At 39.2% G+C, this 16,727-nt stretch overlaps 1 protein-coding gene across 7 annotated transcripts in view; it reads left to right on the forward strand.

Annotated features, from left to right (window-relative positions):
- LOC120767633 (pneumococcal serine-rich repeat protein) overlaps positions 1 to 15,216 on the forward strand; it is a 164,238-nt gene extending 149,022 nt beyond the window's left edge. Inside the window, exons 8-14 of one of the 7 annotated variants that reach the window (XM_040093795.1) lie at positions 8 to 160; positions 3,201 to 3,992; positions 4,191 to 4,313; positions 4,384 to 5,126; positions 6,440 to 7,427; positions 8,710 to 8,776; positions 14,136 to 15,216. In XM_040093795.1, the coding sequence (XP_039949729.1) occupies positions 8 to 160; positions 3,201 to 3,992; positions 4,191 to 4,313; positions 4,384 to 5,126; positions 6,440 to 7,427; positions 8,710 to 8,776; positions 14,136 to 14,310 (3,041 nt within the window). In that variant the 3' untranslated portion in view covers positions 14,311 to 15,216. Of the gene's footprint in view, positions 1 to 7; positions 161 to 3,200; positions 3,993 to 4,190; positions 4,314 to 4,383; positions 5,127 to 6,439; positions 7,428 to 8,709; positions 8,777 to 9,135; positions 9,317 to 14,135 lie in introns of those variants that run through there. The other 6 variants (XM_040093793.1, XM_040093794.1, XM_040093798.1 and 3 more) reach the window with 6 other exon arrangements.
- Positions 15,217 to 16,727: the final 1,511 nt, after the last annotated feature.

Consider the following 16,727-nt stretch of genomic DNA (forward strand, 5'->3'; position numbering starts at 1 on the left):
ATAATAGAAGACTCACCCACTGCTGCGCTGAATAAATCCGTTGCGGAGCGCGTACGCATTGTGGAGAAACGTCACGAGCATAGCGCTCCCAATGGCTACTCTACAAAGATCAATTTGAGTCTGGACGAGCCAGCAGCGTTACGCGATTGGCCCAGCGCAGGTAAGAAGAATGTCAGCAAGTTTTCGCATAACTCTTGCTATCACTAAGTCTAACCTACTCGTACTTATGTATAGTCCGTTAACTACTCTGTAGCGTTTTAGTCTAGTAATTGAGCAATATTTTACTTCATTGTATTATATTTAAAAATTATATATTTTGTTTACTTTTACTTTAGTTAAAATTTATATAAGTAGTCTTATATGCGTAATGTTTTTAAGTACTTTACTTTTAGTTACTCCTTTTTGTGGGTTGATCTACTATTTATGTGATTTTTGTCCTTTTAGTTTTTGTCATTTTTGAACTACTCCTCCTTTCTACTTTTGTTTTAATGTTTTTTTGTATTTTTCTCACATTTGTTGGTTTATATTGTTTTAACTTGTGGAATCTACTAAATAACTCTTACTAAAAACCGTTTAACCCTCTCTGCATGCCATGTAAACACTTTAAGTACCATTATAATTTATGTTTGGTTGAATTGGCTTAAAACTGTTTGTGCTTTAGACATATTATACTATTGAATTATAACTGCAAAATGGTTAATTACTAAAATCCTAATACCCTAAACGTTCTCTGATATCGCAAATTCCCTCAAAAATATTAGAAAAAACTTTAACTTTTCCAGTATGTAGATTTATTTACAATTCAAAGTCGGTTGAAATCCAGTAATGTTCGCTTATTTCCTAACTTCCTCGAAAAATAATCGAAAAATCCATAAATTGTCCAAATCTCAAAATTATTTATCGCTCAAAATCTACAGAGAAACCTAAATCCTACAAGTTTGAGGAAAAAAATTCAAATAACTATTGGCACTGGTTGGGTAAGCTCTACGCCGAACGCCTTTCGGATATGAAAACGATTTTTACGTAACCCTATTACTCATCTAGAATTGAGCATGAGCAGCACCGTCCTTTCTTCGTCTCCTCGCCTACAAAAGCTCGGTTTGGGCGACAAAACAGTTCTCGTGTGAATACTGTCTAAGCAATCCATAAACCATACTCTTTTTCAGGAACAATCGGTAAAAGTTAGAAAGAGAGAGACAGATTAAGAGAGAGAGAGCAAATAACCCGAATGCGAGAGAAAGAGAACAAAAAAAATTTGTTGATTCGAAAATTTTCAACCAAATTCATAGTGGCTCCACATGAGCTCGCGAGTGCTCAAAGCTCTCTAAAAAGCGTGCTGCTAACATTGTCGTCACTAGCTGACACTAGTGGGAATACCCGAGTTGCATATATCTTTACTTCCGAACAAAGGCAATGACCGTTTGTAGCCTTGGTTCTGGTCCATACTACTTTTCAGAGGCAATTGGTAAAAGAGATAGAGAAGAGAGAGAAAGCAAAAAGCACGAATGCCCGAAAGAGAACAGAAAACTAGAGTTCATACCTTGATTCCAAAAATTTTCAACCAAATTCAAACTGGCTCCACATTAGCTCACTAGTGCTAAAGCTCTTGAAAAAGCATGCTGCTCCACATGAGCTCGCGAGTGTCCAAAGCTCTGCAAAAAGCGTGCTGCTAACGATATCTTCACCAGCTGTGCTTTGTACAACAATAATACCCAGTTACATGTAATTTTTATACCGTATCTGAACAAAGGCAGTGACCGTTTGGAGCCTTGGTTCATAAATCTAGAAAAAGCTTTTAGTAAAAGTTATTTTTCAGTCAAGATTGTTGAACCATATGCAATTATATTAGGTTAGGTTAGTTTGGGTTAAATGACTGATTCCTCAGCATTGAGAAGGATCACATTTAGACTGTTATGTAAAATTTGTTGTGATGCCAAACGAAAAACTTCTGTAGTTCTGTAGTAATCTGTCACAAATATGCTTAGGTGTTTTATTTCTAGTTCTATTGTTTCATGCATCTAAAATATGAGATCCGGTAAGATATCCAATCTTACTGTATGAATCCGGATCAGACAGTATCCAGTTAGAACTCCTACAGCCTTTGAAAGATAGACCTTGATGAGTGCACAGAGTTTTCTGAACCTCTCACGATTTATCCTGCGTCAGAAGGGCCTTGAGAATGACCTGCTGCTAGTAATCGACCAGCGCTTGCAGATTTGGTCTAAGGCCCAATATTTAGCACATGATGCCAATAAAGTTCCTACCCGTTCCCATTCCGCAGTTAATGAGACTGAAGTTGCAAGCTTATCAACCTTACAGTTTTCTACAATACCGCTGTGGTCAGATGCTCAAACCTGTCTAATCATAAAATAACTCGATGCTAGAGATAAGTATCCTAGTCATCCTTTCACTAGTCTTGAGTGCACAGTCAAGGAACACAAGGCTAATATCGCTGCCATACTTCGCAGTGTTTTGTCCCCACTCGCAAGGAGACTGCGCTCCGAAGCAGTAGATCTACTGTTACTCTTATGGCAGCCACGTTCGCTTGGAAGACGCTGCAGTGGTCAAAAAGACTAAAACTGGAGCTGAAGAAAAGTTCCGACAAAGTACTCTTCCACCAACACTCCCTACAAGCTTTGATCCATCCTTAAAAAAGCTTATCGCCTCTCTCTACCAGCAATTATTTCATTCTTATGCAATTATATTTCTACATACAATTATAAATATTTTTACCTCCACGAAAAAGTCTTGCATAGTTAAAGTTTATTGGCAAATAGTCTGAGGTTCAACTCTGCTTTACTCTGGTCCACTAAGATTTCGTCGATATTTCGTAAAGGGTCACGCTAAATTTATTAGCTTAAATGCAGTTTACTTTTAAATGATTTCTGCAATTTCTGAGTCCTTAACCAAGTGCACAAGATATACATATAACTATAATATACCTGCTTCTCTAAGTGAACATCTCTCTAAACTGTATTATAAATGACAGAGCTAGTTTTTCTGTTAATAAGTAACTGAATACCTTGTTATACCTGCTATATGGTTCCACTCTACAAACACCGTAACCTAACTTCTACTTGTAATATTAAGTAAACTTTGTTAACCCAAAGCTTAACCAGCAGTCTAACTTCCTAACCCCGATTTACCAAACACAAAGCCAAGCAAAAAAACAAAAACCAACTCACACCACTTTTACTCAGGTGCTCCCAAGCTAATGACAAACACTGACAGCCAATCCATACCCAACAACACAAATCGACGTCCCAGCGCACAAGAGCTCATACTACAAGATCTGCGCGAACATCAACGCATGCTCGACGAGGGACTCAAGTCTACATCGCTCATCATCAAAACAATGCGTTCGGCAAATGAGTTTGACGAAGCTATGCGACGCTTAAGCATCGCTTCAATGGAGTCGACTACAATGCCACCAATTGTTGTGCCCACACCAATGTTGCGTTCGAATAGCTATCAAGAGACTGTACGTCGTTATTCCAACACCTCCTTGGAGAGCACAGAACGCGAGTTAACTACACAAACCGTAGTTAATACGAGTAGTAGTGCTGCGTCATTAGCAGCGGCCACAATTAGTCGTAGATTGTCGTTCGAAAGTCAAAGTGCCTTCGTGACACCGTTAAGTCTGCCACCTGCACCGCTAGTGGCACCACGTCTGAAACTGCTCGGCAGCACTGAGGTAACTGTAAGTCAGCAACTGTCACAGTTACGACGCATGTATGATATTGCAACACAAAATGCAAACGATGAAGATACCGCGGACAGCGCAGACGAAGAGGTAAAGAGCTACTTTTGTCCGCGTGAGCAGACGGAACAAAGCGATAGTGGTGGCGGTACATTGGAGAGTTCGTCGCAGGAAGATGAGCGGGCTGTTGAATACTCTAGCGGTAGTTGGAGTCGCATGAAGGCGAAGCGCACGATTTGGAAAATTGAGGCGGAAGAACGCAAAGCGGTGCCAGCCGTGTTGGATAAAGCAGGTAATTAAGGAAGTTTTAGAGAATACAGAAGTAAAAACAGTAATAAATCAAGCGCAAAGCAAGGCATGTAGAAATTTAAACAATAATGATAGTAGATCAACCGCAGGAAGAGCTTAGCTTGTTAAGAATTTTCGGCGCGCACACTCTAAATAATTTAAGTACTTAAGCTCTTTTTTCTGCTAACTTAATTTCTTTTAGATCTACCTAAATCCAATATCATGAGCATAGAACTACATTCACCCCAAACCTCGTTGGATAAACGGGATTCTTTCAAACGCAACCAAACGCCGCCGGTGGCCAAACCAAGAACTGTGAGCAATGGTGAGTATAAGCGCTGAAGCTTCAATTATATACAGAATTCCTAACCTTTCCACAAACTCCAACCCCATAGCAGTCAGTGCCAACGAGCATCCACAGATACACGTGGCCACAACCGTTAAGCAAACAGCTGATCGTTTCACTACAGCCGAACAGCAACGCGAGTCGCTGAAAATTGTTAAAGAAGCACGTGGTGCACGTAAATTACGCGAACATGAACTCTCATACTTTGGCGTGCCGCACGCCCATAAACACGACGACAACGAAACCAAACCGAAACTGCTGCCGAATGGCAACTCAAATACGATGAGTATGTCAAAGCGTACGCTACCGTCACGTCAACGTTTAACTGTTATTGGTAACGATGATACGAAATCGATGCGCCGACATGAAGCTAATCATACAGATAGAACAACGACAAATACAGTTAGTGAAACAACAGAAGCTCAAACGAAAGCACAAACGGCCACAAAATGGCAACTGTTGAATGACAAACCCGATCTATTACGACACAGTCCGATTGCTGTGGAACCACAATTGACACGACGTACAGCAGATGTGCAGCAACGTGAACGTAATAGCACATCCGTGGAACGTAACAAACGTATGAGCACGAAAGAGTTGCATTTAGAGGATGAGCTCAATGATGTTAATGAAGCTGATGATCCCGATGAACATTTTTATGAGAATATAACGAATGAAATAACACCCGTCTTCAAGGTGAAATCACCACAACCGTACGATCGGAAAATGGATGTGGAACGAGACGCATATATATTGAACGAGATGAATGAGAATGCCGATCTGACTATGAAGGTAAGTTTCACACTTACAAAAAGGAAAGGTTCGCTTTCCATAATCCACCCTACAAACGAGTTGGAACGATCATCTCAATACACTCAGTTTCTTCTATAAATGTTCTTTAAATCGTTAGAACTGTTTGTGATACCGTTAAGTTTACTTCACAATCTCAGGTTCAGTACCCTTTAGAATCTCAGGCACAGTTTGAGATTCTCTCTCTTGTTTGGCATAGCTCAACATCTCTTTGATCTCAGAGTCTGTTGTAGATACTCAATATTTGTTTAAGACTCTATCTATATATCGTATAGCTCAATATCTTCATAAACTCAAGGATATCTCTTATCCTCGAGGACTGTTCTATCTTTCAGTTGGTATAATATAATCTCATAGTCCGTATTCCTTAAAACCGTTTGTGACTCAGTCTTCGTATAACTCAATATCTTCATAAATTCAAGCATATCTCTTATCCTCGAGGACTGTTTGAGATGCTCTCTTTTATTTCGCATATCGAACATCTTAATATTTTTTCTGTGTTCTTAAATTCTCACACAACTCTTAGAGGTCTTCTCTTTTACTTGCCACAACTCAATCTCTCTATAATCTCAGCGTATGTGCCCTTTAGATCCTCAAGAACTGTTTGAGATTATTTTATTCACTTGATAAAGCTCAACATTACAATAATCTCCTGGTTTTTGTTCTTTCAAACCGTTCTTTATGCTGCTTTCGTATGCCGCACGATCTTCATAATATTAAGCTTGGTGTTCCTACGTCCGTATTCTCAAAAACTATTTGAAGTTATCTCCTTTTTTCGCTTATAAGCTCAACACCTCTATGAACTCAGGTTCTGTGTCCTTAAGAAAAGTTTAAGATTCTGTCAACTCCTTATAATCTCAAGCTTAGTGTTCCTACGCCGTATTCTCAAGAAGTATTTGAAGTTATCTCCTTTACTTGGTATATAAGCAACAGTTCTATGAACTCAGGTACTGTGTCCTTCAGAAGCTCAAGAAAAATTTAAGATTCTGTCTATCACCTGGTAAAGCTGAACTTTTCAAAAACCTTAGAATCTGTCTAATTAAATCCTCAAAAACAGTTTGGGACTCTGTTGATTGACGTAGATAAATCCGAAAGGGACTAATATACTATACTTCTCGCAACCTCAATCACTTATAGTGACATCAACACCGATGTCAAATGTTCACTCTTCAGTTATGACAGTGATTCTGTGACAGAGAGTTTATTCTCTGGCTGCTTAACTCAAACTTCAAACTTGATTTGTTTATGCTCCAACATTCGGTATTAATTTTTTGTCCTTCCTCTTGCTTCCACAGGCGCTCTCCGATGAGGCCGCCCATAAAGATCGACGACGACGACGATCTTCGCTCCATAGACGCGACTCCAAACCACTCGAAACCATCGAAGAGAAAATGCACACACAAAAAACCAGCGACTCATTTATTGCTGTGAAAATGTCACGTGGCACCTTAGCCTCCGAAGCAAAGCGTCACGCACGTAACGATAAAAACACACGAGTACGTACTTCATCACAATCGTCGGTAGAAAGTTGTCCACGTGCACGTTCACGTTCACTCTCCAGCGAACGTGAGTACGAAAACATACGTACACCGAAAACGACACGTACACCCTCCAGCGCCGCAACGAAAACACAATCGAAGACTACTAGCAAACAGCAACATCGCTCCAGTTCACGCGAGTCGCAACGCTCTGCGCGCTTGCCATATTCATCGGGCGATGAGGTAAATCCACGCGAGGAACAACGCGTGCGCATGAAGAGTAAACGTAGCAGCAATACAACGAGCGGCACAACGGGTCGTGGTAGTGCTGAACGACGCAGCAGCAATAGTACTAAAAAGGATACGGAAAAGCACGGTCATCACTCAACAACAACAAGCAGCAGAGATGTTGAGCAGCGACGGCGCGCGGCCAGCAGCACTACGCATGCCTCTCAGCGAGAGGAACGCGCTGAGTGCGTGACTGTGCCGCCACAACAGCGCACCGCTAGCAGTGGACGCAGCAGCAGCAGCAAGCGCCGTGACGATCATGCGACAAGCAACACCGCCACCAGCGGTAGCAGCAGCGGACGTCACTCCAGCTCACGTACAGCCACGGAGAAATCACGCAGCAGCGCTAACGCCGGTGTGCGTCTGTTGCGTTCGTTACGCGTCGGACGCAGCACAGATGATGCGAAAGTGTCGAGCACGGAGCATCGCGCGTCAGGACATCGTTCGACCAGCGAGCGTGAGCGTGAGAAGGCACATGAGAAAGAGCGCGAAAAGGAGTCGCAGTCCAAATCGCGAGGTAAGTGTTAATAATGGTGGGGTATGCGGCGCGCTATTGCTAGGATATTGTGTTAGCGTGATAATGCTCGCTTGTAGAAAACGTTGCTGGTGGTATTATTTGTAGCGCATATCGATCGCTTTTTTAACGAATATATTTATACCTTGAAGAGGGTGTATTAAGATTGCTACGACGACTGTTACACCCTGAAGGAAGTTTTGGAGACCCTACAAAGTATATACTTATACATATGAAGAGCTGAGTATGTTCGTCTGTCTGTATATACACGACCTGGTCTTTTAGTTTTCGAAATATACGTAGATCTAAAATATTGCACACGTCCTTCTTATCCTCGGAATCCACGATTTCGGACCAATACAGCCGATAGCTGCCAAACAAACTGAACGATCAAACTCAAGTTCTTGTTTGAAAAACTTTTTAATTTGATAAGATATCTTCACAGTATTTGGCACGGCATAATTTCTAAAGCAATGCTACAATATCTGGAAAATTTTTTCAAATCGGACTAATATATCTTATAGCTGCCAAACAAACTGAACGATCAAACTCAAGTTCTTGTATGAAAAACTTTTTCATTTGACAAGATATCTTCACAGTATTTGGCACGGCATAATTTCTAAAGCAATGCTAAAATATCTGGAAATTTTTTTCAAATCGGACTAATATATCTTATAGCTGCCAAACAAACTAAACGATCAAACTCAAGTTCTTGTTTGAAAAACTTTTTCATTTGACAAGATATCTTCACAGTATTTGGCACGGCATAATTTCTAAAGCAATGCTACAATATCTGGAAAATTTTTGCAAATCGGACTAATATATCTTATAGCTGCCAAACAAACTAAACGATCAAACTCAAGTTCTTGTTTGAAAAACTTTTTCATTTGACAAGATATCTTCACAGTATTTGGCACGGCATAATTTCTAAAGCAATGCTAAAATATCTGGAAATTTTTTTCAAATCGGACTAATATATCTTATAGCTGCCAAACAAACTGAACGATCAAACTCAAGTTCTTGTTTGAAAAACTTTTTCATTTGACAAGATATCTTCACAGTATTTGACACAGCATAATTTCTAAGGCAATGCTATAATATCTGAAAATTTTTTTCGGATCGGACTAATATATCATATAGCTGCCAAACAAACTGAATGATCAAAAAACAATTTATTTTACTAAACTTTTTTATTTGCAATGGATATACCTTCGGTTCGGCCGAAGTTAACGTATTTTCTTGTATCTTGATTAAATTATAAATATGTATAATATATTTTTTGCAGAGCTGCTTGTTTTGGGCATCTTAATAATGGGTGCTACACAGCCGCAAACACTACACAACACTCTTAGGTTAGCAGTAAACATAATATATAAATACAAATAACGGTTGTACTCTTACACCTGCACCAAGCACCAACACAAATTGGTACTTTCAAGCAATATACCTTATGCACCGACGCACAAAATTGGAAAGTTTTTACCCAAGTTTTAGCTGAACAAATTATAAAAAATTAATCAGCAATTTTTTATGCACCTGTGACTCGCCCAAGTAGCCTCTAACCATAACCAAAACAAACCAAAACAAAAATTTAAATAAATAAATAAATGAACACTAATAAATTTAACCCACTATGTGCCAACTAAGTAAAAGAAAAACAAAAAATTTATACCCTGTAATGTGTTCTTAAACTGTCACCCACCATTCACAGGTCACTCAACGAGCAAAACCCAGCACCACAGCAGCAGTAGTGAGCACCACCATCGTGTTGCGGACACTAACACACACCATTTAGCCGCACATAGCGGTAGTATGTCCAGTAAAACACGCGAACACAAGAAATCAGCTTTAACTGCCGTTGAGAAGCAGCACGAACGAGCCACAACACCAACGTACGTATACGAAAACGAAACGAATTTACCACATACACAAACCGATAGCAACTGTAGTGAGAGTATAGTACAGACGCAAACCACAAATGAAGCTATGACGCACACCACACAACAAGCATGTAACAAACATGCAGCGCTGATGTCAGAGCTTAAAGCCAATGCCAATAGCTTAAGCAACCGCACATTAAACGAGCTACATGAGCAACATGTTGAGCGTTTATGCTCAACGCAATTCGACGATTGTGCGACGGACACTACTGCGGCACCATTACCACCGCCGCGCACACGACGCAAGCATCTCAGATCACTCATACCTATACCCATAAATCCTAGCCATACTCCAACAATGCCAACGCCAACATCATCATCACCATCTCCACCACCACCTGCGCCCATTACATATGAGCATCAGATTTATGCACAAATCATACCGCCTGTCACGTATGCACCCGAACCCACATATTCCAATCAGTCAACGTTACGTAAAGGCTCGCTGCAGCGCTTTAGGCGCAAACGTAGCGCCTTACCCTTGCCCATAACATTCCCATGTGCGCGCAAACCATCACAAACCCAGTCGACCACCTCCTCATTCGCTTTCCTACCCTATTTACCAGCCGCACCGGGAAAACGTCCATCGGACGCAAGTCATATTTATCATAATTATCTGTTGTATGCAACGCCGGCGAAAGTTGCGACAAAACCGGTGAGTATGCCGCATGCCGCAGACGAGATGGCGGCATTTTGGAACACTGATATGATGTATCGGCCGGAAAGGCCGCAGCGTTTGCGCACAATGCGAAGTCACGTGTCGACACATCACCCATTCGGGTTGTGCACATGCTCGTAGTGAGAGCGCGTGCGAGAAAGAGAGTAGCCAGCGCAGCAAATGAAAGTCATTAAAGCTCACCGCGAAAGCTTAAAACACGAAGAGTATGTATGTAAAATGAGCAAAAAACTGCACGTGAGCGCACACGAGCAAAAGACGCACAACAAAGGAAGAAATGATCATAAAAGCAAACTAAAATTCATACAAAATGGATCTCAATATGAAAGACAGCAGCTCACTTGGAGCACAACACAACGAGTGTTTTAGAAATAAAAGCCTCTCACTGCCCAAAAGTCAACACGCGTTTGCACCACATTAAAGCGAAATTCACCACAGCTATATTGCTTATATTAACAACAATTTGGGTGACTTACGAAGACGCAAATTTTGAATATAAAAAACTCAAAATTCCAAAATACTATTTGCCAAAGCGCATACACGTACTCTCATCTACTTACTCACTGCTCATAAACGCACCTCAGTTTTGAAAATTATTTATTACATGTGTGTGTGTGTGTATATTTGTGTGCCATATCCACGTAGAAAAAGAAAAAATACCAGCACTCTCGACATTGTTAAATGCAAAATTTTTGTGGATATGTTTTTACATTCTCACAGTGTAAGAGCGCATTTTTGTTTAAATTTTCGTTTACCGTTATCTACTCTCTCCACGTAGCAGTAGTATGCCTCTTAGTTCATTTCGTTTTGGCTTTAAAAGCACACGCTCTCGTAGTTTGTTTGCGCTATCTCTTTTTCTCGTAGTTAGCTTCACAAGCGCTCGTATCGGTACTCTCTCTCACTCTCTCTTTCGTTTACTTACCTTTATTGTACTTGTAGTATACCGTACAGTAGCAGTGACTTTTTAGCATCTGTATTGTATTGTAGTTTGAAGTATTTAGTATTTTTCACGCTAACCTCACATAACCTGGAAATGAAAGTCTTTACCTATACATATTTTTCATGGTCCATCCTTCTTCTTCGTACGTAGTTTAAATATTAGATCACACACTTTTTGAAATTAGTTGCTGCATACTGTATTAACTTGAATTGACTTAATTTGTGACTTTTTATCTACATTGGGTGTTTTGTCGGCATGATTTCTTTACAGCCTTTTCACAATGTTTTTTGAAAAGCAGTGGATTAGTAATCATAATACATACTACCCAGAACATCAACTTAAAAGAAATGTATACCATTAATGTGTTTGGCATAAGAGAAGGATAACTGGTTATAAGGTTTTTGAACTTCTGCAAACTTCATTAAAGTCTACTTACTTTCTAACTACTTGAACTATAGCTTTGTCGTTGTATATCTCGTACAGCTCATCATTCCATCAACTGCGGTATTCGCCGTTGACATTGCGCGAAGGACCATAAATCTACCGCAGAACTTTTCTTTCGAAAACTCGTAACGCCGACTCATCAGATCTTGTCATCATCCATGCCTCTACACCATATAGCAGGACGGAAATGTTGAGTGACTTGTAGAATTTGGTCTTGGTTCGTCCAGAGAGTACTTTACTTCTCAAATACCTAATCAATCCGAAGTAGCACCTATTGGCAAGAGTTATTCCGCGTTCGATGACGCGACATCATATTTTTAGATCCAAATCTCTTTACCAGCAATGATCCATTTGATCCGTATAGGGTTCTCAGCTATGATGTCAAATACCTCGTTTGTGACATTGCTTCTGCAAAAAAAAATTAAGGTATTTTGGTAGGAATTTAGTATTGACACGATTCTTATCCAAAATTTTAACTAAACTGTGTCAAGTCGATCCATAAGGGATTCTCAATATCGTCATTCAAAATCGTTAACTCGTTGTTGAGATCTTATCTTGTTTCTTTAACTAAAATGTGTCAAGTCGATCCATAAGAGATTCTCATTATCGTCATCAAAAGTCGTTAACTCGTTGTTGAACCTCTTCTTACGCTAGATCTTATCTTGTTTCTAGGATCATTATATTAATTAGACAAATTTATAATATTTTAGGCATATTTTTTGCTAGATAAAAACACACCATCTCTTGTCTTCAAAATTTACTATTACCCTACGATACAAAAAGTCAAATTTGCAAATATTTTGTAACATTTTCTTGATTTTATCGATGAGCTACTATATCTTTCGTCTGTCGTATAGAACATACATTATATCCACCAAAATTTTCCAGTACTTGACCACCACTAAAACATGTCGGAAGTCATGAATAGCACGTTCAATATTGACTTCTAGCGGTGGAGGAGAATATGGTTTATGGTTAAAGACCAAATAGTTCAAATAAAACCACAAGAAGTAGTCTAATGGTAATAAATCACAATCTCTTGGAGGCCATTCATTGTCACAATTTCTGGAAATAAGCGAATCTCCAAAATTTTTCTTGTAACAATTCGGTGTTGGACGCGTTGTGTGGTAGGTAATCTCGTCTTGTTGGAACTGGAGGTTGTCAAGATCAGCTTCTTTCAATTGAGACCATAAAAGGTTAGGTTAGGTTAAACTGGTAGGCCAATGAGCCACGCATAGACCAGTTTTTGGTCCTTTGCGATACCAGATGGAGTTCAGTTACTAAGTCCATGACGAGTAGTCATCCTTTAGGGTGCCTGAGCTTGACGCGAATTTCAACAGATTCTGTAGCCTCACTATCGTTACCTCCTCCCAATGCGGGATAAGGGTACAAATTTCCCTGATGCCTGGCTTTTCACATTTCCTGCACTCTTCTCGATCTATTACCTACATTCTACGGGCGTGTGTGTCGCCACAGACAGTTACCAGTTAGCATTCCGATCATGTTCCTACAGTGTCTTCTATCGAGTGCCAATAGGAATTTTGTGTACTTCCGATCTACCGTTTTGCAGTTTTGCACCCAGTTAGCTCATTCGATCAGGTTTTGATTTTCTTTATCATGCTTCTGTTCAGATCGGCCAATAGACAATTCATGGGTTTCCCAATGTTGATCACGTTTTCGGGTGTTCACCGTACACCATTCTTGGCAATCTCGACCACTATTTCGTTGCCCTCGATGACTTTGTGGTCTGGCACCCAGTAGCAGTGAAGTTGCTTGCTGTCCTGTTTTCTAAGACACATCTGGCTGAAATGCGATACGAGGTACCTGTCTTGATTGCGGCTTGGCTGTCTGCGTTGATGTTGACGCTGGAAACGCCTGCAGGTGCATTAGAGGCCAACTCCGCTGCTATCGCAATAGCAAAGACTTCGCTTGAAATATACTGCAGTGGTTCGGCAACTTGAAAGGCATGCCTAACTTTGGACAGTATATGCCCGCTCAATCATAAAAAGTTGGTCATCATCGATCTATACCGTTATCCATTGACAGTAACGGTGTCACCAAACGGGCCAATATTCCCACCAGACGAAAGACCACATCAAACTGTCAATTTCGGTGAATGTATTGGTTGTTCATGAATAATTTGATATTTTTTTCGCGACAGAATCGACAGTTTTGTTTATTTACCCCACCGCTCCAATGAAAGTGAGCCTTATCGGAGTGTTCTTGAGTGAGAACAATTTTATACAGTCGCAAGTCCTAATTCCTTCTCAAAATCCACCAAGTTGCGGTTTAAGACAGTCCGAATTCCTCGAAGATCTGGGCACACATTATGGTCTTCAGAATGTGTGCTAGCTTGCTACTACCTACTACTATACTTTCCCGTCGATAACGCTGGATTTAAACGAAACTATGAACACAAAATAGTTTTCAACAAATTTTCACTAATTTCATAAAAAAATCATTTTCAAACCTGCTGCTTTACAAAACATTTTGCGCTCGTCTGAAATTCTTCATAACATAAACTACTAATGTATTTAGAAAATATATTGACATTTGTAGGCAACTCCAACTCATTTTCATATTTCCGATTTTCACTTCGTAGCCTGTACTCGTTTTAAGTAGTGTCGTTTCATAAACAATTTTTATATTTTCGCCTTTCATATTATAAAAAGTTGTAAAATGCTCTCTTTATCTCTCTTGCTCTCTTTTAGACATAGTAAAAGCTCGCAAGTTATAAATGGACGACATACTGGACAGCATGATGGCCACCGCAAACACAACGATCAGCGACGAGTATTACACACACGACCACAACAAAATGAGACGACGTCAACGACGACGACGCATAGAAAGCGTAGCGAGCACAGCGCAAGGGAACGCAAATGAAGCGAAAAAAATAAGACGCGAGATGTGTGTACGAAAAGCATAGCATGCTTACAGGCTTGCCTCTCTTTGTAATAAATATTTATAAAATTTATTTAAGCTTATGATAAATTTAGCAGAATATTAGTAGCGTGAGCGCACAGCATAAATGTGCTCTTAACAAAGTGGCAACGCCAAATTGCAATTGTGAAAACATTTTGTAAGTACTGCTGTGTAGAGTGTGAGTTTTAAGCTCCTAAAATTATGTTTTCGATGTTTGATGTAATTTTTGAAAAATAATTTTTCTTTGTTTGAAATATGATATTTTTTATAACTCTGAAGTGACAGTTCGTCAGTGGCATGACATCTAACTAATTTCAGCGTTAACTAAGCACACTAAGACTTAATTCATTTGCTGCGACAGCAAATAGTTCCTCCTGTCAGCCACACTTCAAAAAATGTTTAAAACTAATATTAACATATTTAAAGACAAAAATGCATAAATCTAATCCATGGAGGTCCGCTGTGGATTACTAGCGTTATTCATACATCTAACATTCTAACCTAGCTACTAACCGTTGTTAGCGTGTAAGCGTGTAATCGAGCAAAAACGAGTATTAAAATTGTTGACTTTTTGAAAATTATTTACTAATTGCTACTAAAACATTATTTTTTTTTGTAATACATTTCCTACAACGAAACTAAGCACGCATTAATTTAGTTTATTGTAATTTTATAACCACAAATGATACTCATATATTTTGTCTTTCTCATTTCTTTTAATTTTAATCGTATTTAATAAGAATTTATGGCGTTAAATATCGTTTAATTCATTTCAAATTGGTTTTGTGTATTTTTCTTTTTTTGTGTTTAAATTAATTTGTTTATTTTAAGTTTGAAATTGTCTTTTCTGGTAATTAATATACATTTAAATATTGTGAGTTCATAATAATGTATACAAGTTATTTTAAATTATAAATAAACACTGCTGAAAATTACTGAAATTGTTTTATTTGCAGTTTTGAACATTAATAATTTCAGACTAGACTTCATATATTTACTAGAAGAAACGGTATAATTTGGTAATGTCCAGACATGGCACTTCTTAATACTATCCTATGAATTCTTAGCAGGAAACTTTTTATAACAAGTCCAACAATAATGCAGGCCTCTCTTCATAGCTCTGCACAGAGGACTCTGTATTTGTTGCTCGTCATCAAGAAGCACACCCCAATTTTGCTGAGTAGTTTGGCTAGGAGGTCTTAATATAACGTTTGCATTTTGTTTGAAAAATATGTTTAAATACGTATATAAAAGGTGATCCATTTCGAGGTTCCCCACTTTTTTAAAGAAAAAACACGCCAATTTTCAATGACTCGCTCGAGCATTTCGACTGGTAACTGACGAATGACAAGCGCGATGTTTTGCTCCAAGGCTTGAATCGAAGCGAGTTTGTCCACATAGACTTTAGACTTTAAATATCCCCACAGGAAAAAATCCAACGGTGTGATATCACACGATGCTGATGGCCAATCGACCGGCTCAAAACGAGAAATTATCTGCTCACCGAAGTTTTCTCTCAATAAATCCATTAATTGATGCGATGTGTGGAAAAGTGACGCCGACCTTTTGAAACAAAATGTTGCCAAAATCACGAGCTTAAATTAATAGTCGGTTATCATAGCGTAATAACGGTCGCCACTGACGTTTACGTTCTCACCGCCATCATTTTTCACGAAATATGGTCCGATGATTCCACCGGCCCATAAACCTAACGAAACTGTGGCTTTTTCTGGATGAAATGGCAGCTCTTGAATTTCTTCAGGTCGGTCTTTGTCTCAAATGTGGCAAGTTTGCTTGATTACATACCCATTAAGCCAGGAATGAGCCTCCCTGCTGAACAAAATTTGGTTAGAAAATGTCGAAGCTTCTTGGAACTTTTTAAGAGCACATAGAGCGAAACGATGTTGCATGGGTAGGTCGAGCGGCTACAGTTCCTGTGCGAAGTCGTTGACCATAAATTGAGCGAAGTGCGAGAAACACATTCTTTTTAGAACGTGAATTTTTGTAATAAAGTCTGATACTTTACATACATATAGTCAGCATATAGTCAACTCAGTATTTATCTCTCGATTAATTTAGGTGATATAAGCAACGGTTGCTGGAATAAAATTATTTCACACTTTAGCAACCTGTTGCAAGAGTATAAAAGACGTTCAGTCTACTATAATAATCTCATATGAATAAGAGGTTATCCAATCTACCATAGCACCTTTCAAAGTAGGTAGGTATGTAGGAGAGCTGCCACTTTGGGCTTAATTAGCGGCGCGTGCGTAAGCTGTAACTTGAGTAAAAATTGATATATCTTCAATAAACTTGGTTAATTCCTCTAAAGAATTCCACGTTAATCCAAAAATTTTCGAAATCTAACAAAAACTGTT

Source organism: Bactrocera tryoni, chromosome 2 (assembly GCF_016617805.1).
Source record: "Bactrocera tryoni isolate S06 chromosome 2, CSIRO_BtryS06_freeze2, whole genome shotgun sequence".
In the NCBI taxonomy this organism is placed as follows: domain Eukaryota; kingdom Metazoa; phylum Arthropoda; class Insecta; order Diptera; family Tephritidae; genus Bactrocera; species Bactrocera tryoni.